Source organism: Chiloscyllium plagiosum, chromosome 25 (assembly GCF_004010195.1).
Source record: "Chiloscyllium plagiosum isolate BGI_BamShark_2017 chromosome 25, ASM401019v2, whole genome shotgun sequence".
Lineage (NCBI taxonomy): Eukaryota > Metazoa > Chordata > Chondrichthyes > Orectolobiformes > Hemiscylliidae > Chiloscyllium > Chiloscyllium plagiosum.
In genome coordinates this window covers 5,556,407-5,564,957 of record NC_057734.1, presented here as the reverse complement: position 1 = coordinate 5,564,957, position 8,551 = coordinate 5,556,407, and the positions used below count along the sequence as shown (strand labels likewise).

Here is an 8,551-nt window from a genome sequence, read left to right as displayed (position 1 = left end):
CCCGGGTCTCTGGCGCTGTGAGGCAGCAGTGCTAACCACTGTGCCACCGTGCCGCCCAGATATTGGCCTTGTATCAGTCCAGCTATTGGAGAAATCCCCTGTCAATGTTGGTTTTAATTACCAGACTATCCTAACCCAACACTCTCTGAACTACTTTTTCATAAGCTTGGAGACCATCCAAACTTGCACAAGTGCCATTCACCTATCACCCCATGCCCACTAATCTACATTAATCGCCCGGTCCACCAAATTTAAAATTCTCATCTTAAGTGTTCAAAAGGTCCTCACCCCAAAGCCTTACTCCTCCAAGTCTCTATAATCCTTCTCACCCGAAGATGCATTTCTGTTTTTATTTACATTCCAAACTCCTTCACCATCCTCTCTCCATCTTCTAAGCTGGATGTTTCCCCTGGAAACCTGTGCTCCAAAACCTGAGCCAGAATTTGGGCTCATGGGGGGTGTTGCCCTGACAAAGATGTCGCGGAGGGAATGGTCTTTTCAGAACACTGATACGGGTGGGGAAGGAAATATATCTCTGATGATGGGGTCTGTTTGGTAGCGGTGCAAGATGATATGTTGTATGCGGAAGTTGGTGGGGTGGAAGGTGAGGACTGGGGGGGGGGGGGGGGGGTTCTGTCCCTGTTGTGTTGGAAATGGTGGGGTTCAAGGGCAGTGGTGCATGAAGTGGAGGAGATGAGATGGAGGGCATCGTCAACCACGTGGGTAGGGAAGTTGCAGTTGTGGAAGGAGGCGGCCACCTGGGAGTTCGAGGTGAAATTGGTCACCCTGGGAACAGATGAGATGAAGGCAGAGGAATTGGGAATAAGGGATGGCATTTTTACAGGAGGTACGGTGGAAGGTGGTGTAGTCTAGGTAGCTGTGGGAATTGGTGGGCTTGTAGAATATGCCTGTGGTTAGTCAGTCACCAGAGATGGTGATGGAGAGGTCCAGGAAGGGGAGGGAGGTTGCCGAGATGGTCCAGGTGAATGAGGTCGGGGTGGAAGATAATGGTAAAGCTGATGAACTGTTCAAGCTCCTTGTGGGAGTACGAGGCGGCGCCAATTCAGTCATCGATGTAGCGGAGGAACGGGGGGGGGGGGGGGGGGGGGGTGTGGGGGGGGGGCCGGGGTNGGGGGGGTGTGGTGGTGGTGCCGGTGTAACTATGGAAGATGGACTGTTCCACATATCCAACAAACAGGCAGGCATAGCTCAGTCCCATGTGGGCGCCAACGGCTACCCGTTTGATTTGGAGGAAGTGGCAATTTTTTTGTTTTTAAACAAAGAGGGTGGTTCCCATATGGATTGAACTTCCTGAGAAAGTGGTGGATGTTTTAAAGACATTTGGATAGATATGTGCATAGGAAAGGTTTGGAGGGATATGGGCCAGGAGCCGAAGGATGTGACTAGTTTAGTTTGGGATTATGTTCGGACTGGACTGGTTGGACTGAAGGGGCTGTTTCCATGTTGTATGACTCTAAGAGCTTGAGGGGAGATACAAAAACATGTATGCACATTTCTAGACAAACTAAGTCACAGCAGGATTGAGAAATATTGGAAGACCAAAAACCAGTTAAGACAAAGGAATATCTGATCAAGTTAGACACAGGCAAATTCAGAATCATATTGGAGAATACCAAGCTTAAGATGTAGAAAGTCACCATTAGTCTACAACTTACTTGCCTATAAGTAAAACAGAATTATCAGCAGGGGTACTGCAAGTACTACACCACATATTACTTACATTCTGAAAAGTTCTTCCTCATCTTCTTCCAATGTTTTTACCTCTTGCTCAGGAAGAGAAACTATTGGTTCAAAATGAGGGTCGTGGTTGGAATCTTCAGTCACATTCTCTACAGAAGTGTCATGGTCTCCTATTTCCTGAGGAAAGACAAACCATGTGCATGTGAGAAGCATTTTTTTCAAGCTAATGTATCTTATTTAATAACTAGTACATTAAGCCTTAAAGGAAAAATGATTAAAACATTCATAGACAATTTACAGGCACTTTGTCTGTTATACAAGATTACAAATAATGTTGAATTCACAGCTATGTGACAGCTGTTAGAAAAGTGAAGAATCATGTGATCTAGTACAGGTTCTGCTCAACAAGCCAGTGTGGTTTGGTTACCACAGAAACCAGAGACCAAAGGTCACGTTGTGTTCAAAAGCACATACCAGGTTTAACACCTGAACATAAAAGACAGAAGCAGATGCTCTTGTTGTTGCAGACTTTCTCAAGACACTTTGAAATGGAAGACAGACACAATGAGATAGAATGAAACAAGATTGTTCGAGAACAGCGGAGAAAAACTGTTTTGCAGTAACTACCAGGCTACTAATGGTAGCTGATCGGCTACCTGAAAAGAGGAGCCAGCAGAAATCCAAAATATCTGAAAGATTCATCCTAGTGTGGGAAAGAAGTAATTGATGTGAACCATGCTGGATTTTGGATTTCTGGGAAGCAGTTTTCATTGACAATAGATTGTAAAATTCAGCAAAAGAGAGAAAAACTGGGAAAGACTGTGGTAATTTCCTACGTGGTATAAATGTGTTATAAATGCTGACAGGGAACATATTTTTTGTAGTTTAGAGCATTATTTCCCTATCAAGTAGTGTTGCTTTAGTTGATTTGTTATTGTAAAAAAATTATTGTGCAATTCCTTTACATTGGTCATTGGGGAATTCAAATATTTAAAAAAATTATTGGCCTATACAGGAATTGTAAAACAAAGTTGTAGATTTAGAATGCAGGTGCACGTTATATTTGTAAGGCATAATAAACAAGCAAGAACACCCTACTGTATGCTTGGAATGAATACAAACTATTTCAGCATGGAAACACTAATTTTTAAACTTCACACAAAATGAGATACAGTATGTGCAGGCACATGAAAATCTCTTCCCCTTTCTTGCAATTATTACAGAGTTTTATATTCCTGCTTCAGATTGGCCTCCCATCCAACTTATTTTTGCAATTCTAAATCATCGTCCATTTCTCACTGGCCAAGCCTCACCTCTGATTTTTTGGAAGATGGATAGAAGTGGGCATATATATTCATCATGACTTTGAGGTGCCAGTGTTAGACTTGGGTGGACAAAGTTTTAAAAATCTCAATACCAGGTAATAGTCCAATAGGTTTATTTGGAAGCAATAGCTTTTGGAGCACCGCTCCATCAGATGGTTGTCATCGTAGTCATCGAAAGGAACATGTTTGGCTGGTATATATATCCAAGCATAACTAATACTTACTGTTAAAACAGTGGCCGCTTGGAAGATTTCCTGAAGGGTTAAAAAATCATGACACCGTATCCCAAGAAGAAAGCAACATCTCCAAAGTCAGAAATGAAAAATTAAATAAAATACAAAGCTCAAACTTCACTGAATTGGCTGGAGTTACATTTTGTTTGTGTTTATCAAGATGTCACTAGAGAAGAGTTATTAAATTCAATATCTGTAATATAGATTGTGTGCCATTTTGACTGGTTTTGATTAGCAAGGTTAAATGCCCTGTGTACTATTTTGAAATGCTGATCAGTCTCTCCAGCCATTAGCAAAAAAACACTGAGGTCAGCTGAAACAAGTGGAAAACATTTACAAACAAAACCCTGATCAAAGATGACCTGAATGGGAGAATTAGAAAGCACATGGAATGCCAGCTCCTCTCTGGTAATGACACAGTCACTAATTTACTTTAAATCTACTGATTACAATCTTTTAGCTATTCAAAAGATTAGACAAGTTTTTTTTGCAGAGGGGAAGGGGAAGAGGAGAGTAATTTTAGGTGGAGAAATTTCAGCACACAACCCCTCCCAGGTCAACAGGAACATCATGAGCAAGGTACAAAATCTGCTCCCCATAGACATCATTGTGTCATACTTAAAACATTCAACGTGCTTAAACTCAAACTCACAAGACTCTTAATATTTTCAGTTCCCATATGAGTCATGAACAACTCAAGCAGGGATGCTTTTTTTTTCTTTTTATAAGCTTGTGAATCCACTATGAAATGGAATGCACTGTAAATATTCAATTCATTTCAGATACAAACATCAGACATTAAGCATTTACTTCAATAATTGAAATGCATGCCAAATAGAATAGCTCTGAAGAAAGACCATCATGTTGTGACAATAACTTTCTCCCCATGGAAGCTTCCTGAGCTGGTCATTTTAATTTAAAAGTTTGAGCAGCCATACTATTGTGCAAGACTGTAGGAATTAGCCTCGACTCATTTCAATAGCGTGGAATAAAAAAGATGTAACAAAGAAAATTAAGGAAGACCACCAACTCCATAGAATTGAATTCATACAGCTACGAAAACTCTTGACTATCACACACAAAATAAAACACCTGTCACATGGATCGCAGCAAAACAATTTTAAACATTCACATGCAAAGTCGATCTGAAATGACGTGTTTTTGTTTAATTTTGTAATAATAACCATTTGAAAACCAGAAAAGTTAGTCATAGTGACTGGGGAGGAAGATTTTCAGTAACCCTGTCATTGTCAACATCAAATGTTGTCTTAAGGAATGCGGTGGTGTGCCTGAAATAATAAATGGATTATGGGAGAGAGGTTATCTCGTACTGATCCGACTGGCTATAAGGTCATTAACTGCAGCGATTTTATTATAAACCAAGCCTTCCACAATATATCGATCGTAACTGAGATTAACTAATGGAAAGTGCAAAATTAAATCACTTTGATAAAGCCACATCGAGGAAAAAAAGGGTCATTTTATAATGAATGAATCATCTCCATCTAGGCCACTGCTGGACCACGGGGTGAATTTTACTCCGAGTGTAAGGCCTCGAAGCAAACGAAAACATACAAATTTTAAATTGAAAACGGACAAAAATACAACATTTCACAAATTGAGGTTACCCTTCTCTCTTCATTTCTTAAATCTTTAACTACCGATTCGAACGACGGCACCTCGCCATCTACAACTCACGGTTTCTATCTTTGGATTCAGGAATAAAATGCCAGCCGCCGGCTCTAGCGGATCCATTGCTCACACCCTCCCCCAGCCCCCGCAACAAAAAAAAATCAGAATCGTGATGACTTTGAATACTTCAAAAACCCCGTTAGACGTTAAATCCAACATAAATATCAACTTAGATGAAAAGTAGACTGCGTGAACTTCAACTGCATGCCAATACTTACTCTCTCATCTGCCATTTTAAGGGAAGATGGCTTCAGATTATAGATGAGAAACAATAAAAGATCAGTCTCTCGTTTTTTACTTTCGCGCTTGATTTTTTACCCACCTTACCTCAGTCCAATATGGCCTCCCTAGCAACCAGAGCTGGGCACCCAAAAATCAGAAACAGCTTCTCCTTACTCTAAAATAGGCAAAATAAATTCATGTTATTTTCTAAAGACTATCCGATCTTTAATAGTCATATTTTATTCGAGGTTCAACTATTTTTGTTATTTTTTACCCCTATTCCTGGGAGGGTCATTCCCACAATGCTGTGCTTCCTTTCCTTCTCTCCCCCTCCCACCCAAACACGTAGCTTTGACAAAATGGCGGCGTCCCGCAGGTGTTCTATGCTCAATCTTTAGAGAATCGGTTGCGGTGAGTTGAGCACAAAAATAATTAAACAGATTTGGAGCGTCACTTATTTTTGTATCCATCACGTATCCCTGTCTTCTCAATTGCACAATGAGCTTCGGGATGTTCCCCTCCCCCTCCATTCTTTTGCAATATTCTGTAAGAACAGATTTTTACATTCCTCACGCGTTGACACTCATTTGCTGTCAAGCAATTAATTTTTGTGAGCGACGTGGTTTTGTTTTTCTCGTTGCGATCGGTGTTCAAAACGCCAGTGTTTCTCCACTCCCGAACGAGTTCTTTGATGGTGGAATTGTTATTTTAATAATCTGCAATCTTCATTATTGCTGCTGCGGGCGATTTTAAAGTATGAGTCTTTACTTGATATCTCTCAAAATGCTGGCGATATGTTTCGGATGGAATGTATCTGTTTTCTTTGACTTTCCTATATCGGTCTCCTTTTTAAGTTGTTCATAACCAACTATCGAGCTATAGAATCATTGATTGATTATCACAGTGAAGGATGTTATCTGGCGTGTTGAGTCTGTCCTGACACGTTGACAAGCAATTCGGCTAGTTCACTGCTCTGTCCTTTCCAACATATCCCGACAGGATTTTAAAAAAAAATCTTAAATGCATATGCAATGACTTATTGAAAGCTAGAATTGATTTTGCATCAACTATCCTCTTGATGAAGGGCTTTTGCCCGAAACGTCGATTTCAAAGCTCCTTGGATGCTGCCTGAACTGCTGTGCTCTTCCAGCACCACTAATCCAGAATCTTGAATAGCACATTTTAGATCCCAATCACGCTGCGTAAAGTAAATATTTTCTTGAGTCACCTTTTGGTTTTTTTTGCCTGTCACCTTAATTGAGTATCCTTTGATTCTTGACCTCACTTCTGAGGGGAACTGTTTCTCCTGATGTAATCCATCTAGACCCCTTCTGGTTTTGAACAGTTATTAAAACTCAATTTTCTCAGGAAAATAACAGTTCCTCCAATTTATCCTCTCAACTGAAGTCTGTTGTGCGTGGAGTGATTCTTGTGTATTTTCTAAAGCCTTCTTTGTGGCTTCTTAAACTATAGTGCCTAGAATTTGACATACATTCCAGTTAAAGCTGAACCAGGATTCACTGGACTCAAAACATTAACTCTACTTTCTCACTACAGATGCTACCAGACCTGCTGAGTTTTTCCAGCAATTTCCGGTTTTGTTTCAGATCTTCAGCACCTGCAGTTCTTTGTTTTATTTTCTCATAACTTTGCTGCTTTTGCACTCTGTGCCCCTATTTATAAAGCTCAAGATCTGTTTTTTCCTTTTTAACTACTTTTTCAATTTGCCTTGAATGATTTATGCATGTATGACCCCATCATTCTTTTGTCTGTGTACTCCCTTTAAAATAAGAACCAGAAAAGACAGGGTACATAAGCTATTTTTACGTTAGGGGATTCTAGAATCTGGGAGCATAGTCTGAGAATTAGAGCTAGACTGATCAGGAGAGATGTTAGGAAGCACTTTGCCACACAGTGTAGGAGATGTTTGGAACTCACTTACACAAATCACATGATTGATCAGTTACTGATTTTAAACCTGAGGTAGATAAATGTTCATTAAGCAAAAGTATTAAGGGATATAGGCATGTACAGTATATGGAGTTAGGTCTCAGACCAGGCATAATATCTCTTAATTGTAGGAGCAGGAGTAGGCCATTGACCTCTTGAGCCTGCTCCCCTCCCCAGGTATCCCTTGATCCCTTCAACCACTTTCTGTGACTTCAACAGGCTCACCACTCTCTGTGTGAATACATTTCTACTAATCTCAGTACTCAAATGTTTAGCCCTTATCCTTAAGCTATGACCCTTCTTTGGACCCCTTTACCATCCGGGACATCCTTCCTGCATCTAACCTATCTGGAACTGTTTGAATTTTGTAGGTTCTCATTAAATGGAAGAACAGGCTCAAAGGGCTAAATGACATATGCTTTGTTTTATATTGTCTCTCCTCATTCTTGCTATCATTTCACGCTTCTCAGCATTAAATTTCATCTACCACATGTTTGACCATGCCCTCCTGAAGTCTATCTCTATCCTTAAAGTTTACAATACTTAAAATTTTGTCACCTTGAGTTTTTAAAATAATCCCCTTTACATCCATTATTCTATGTCAAAAAGTTGTTCTGACCCCTGGGGAGAGCACCATTGTATACCTAATCTCTTGCCGTTTAGCCAATTTTAGTATCAGCTGTCACTATCCTTTTATTTCATAGGTGAAAAATTTCTCCAGTGGTCCTGTTGTGCAGTTAAATAATTTTTCTTCCCTTCATCTTTGTATGCTATCTCCATATATCTTAGATTTTTTGGTATGAAGGGAAAGAATGAGGGGTATGAATAGAGTTAATGGTAGCTGTTGTTTTCCTTTGGGGGATATCAAGACTAGGGGAGACATTTTTAAGATGACAGGAAAAAGATTTAAACAAGACATGGGGGCAGTTTTTTTAAAAAACAGAGGGAGGTTTGTGTGTGGAATGAGCTTCCTGTGGAAGTGGTGAATGTGGGTACAATTGTAATGTTTAAAAGACATTTGGATAAGTACATGAATAGGAAAGGTTTGGAGGGATATGGGTCAGGGAACAGGTCAGGTGGAACTAGTTTAGTTTGGGATTATGTTCGGCATGGACTGGTTGGACTGAAGGGACTGTTTCCCTGTTGTATATCTCTAAGACAGAATTTGATTAGACCTAATGACAGATGATCCAGAGTTAAAGTGCAAAATTCAAAATATTCACAAATCTTTGTTTGAAGGAATTTCTAATTTTCACTACCGAATGATCAAATGTTATTCTGAGGTAGTCACCCCGTGCTCTGAGTTTCCAGATGGGGGAAATGTCCTTGCTTCAGCACATCCCTACGTGTAGTTCCACCAAGGTTCTATATAATTCCAATAATATTTAATCACTCTTTATTTTCCAGCCCATTGATTTAAAAACAAGG

The 8,551-nt window shown here is 40.1% G+C and overlaps 2 protein-coding genes across 6 annotated transcripts in view; one reads left to right on the top strand and one right to left on the bottom strand.

Annotated features, from left to right (window-relative positions):
- ranbp1 (RAN binding protein 1) overlaps positions 1–5,390 on the bottom strand; it is a 27,801-nt gene extending 22,411 nt beyond the window's left edge. Inside the window, exons 1-2 of one of the 2 annotated variants that reach the window (XM_043715427.1) lie at positions 5,170–5,390; positions 1,742–1,878 (exon numbers count right to left, since the gene is read on the bottom strand). In XM_043715427.1, coding sequence (XP_043571362.1) covers positions 1,742–1,878; positions 5,170–5,184 — 152 coding nt within the window. In that variant the 5' untranslated portion in view covers positions 5,185–5,390. Of the gene's footprint in view, positions 1–1,741; positions 1,879–4,957; positions 5,033–5,169 lie in introns of those variants that run through there. The other variant, XM_043715426.1, reaches the window with a different exon arrangement.
- Positions 5,391–5,766: 376 nt separating this feature from the next.
- Positions 5,767–8,551, top strand: part of trmt2a (tRNA methyltransferase 2 homolog A) — a 40,928-nt gene continuing 38,143 nt past the window's right edge. For 2 of the 4 annotated variants that reach the window (XM_043715425.1, XM_043715422.1), the window contains exon 1: positions 5,771–5,927. The gene's annotated coding sequence lies outside the window, so the exon portion shown is untranslated. Of the gene's footprint in view, positions 5,928–8,551 lie in introns of all 4 variants that reach the window. The other 2 variants (XM_043715424.1, XM_043715423.1) reach the window with 2 other exon arrangements.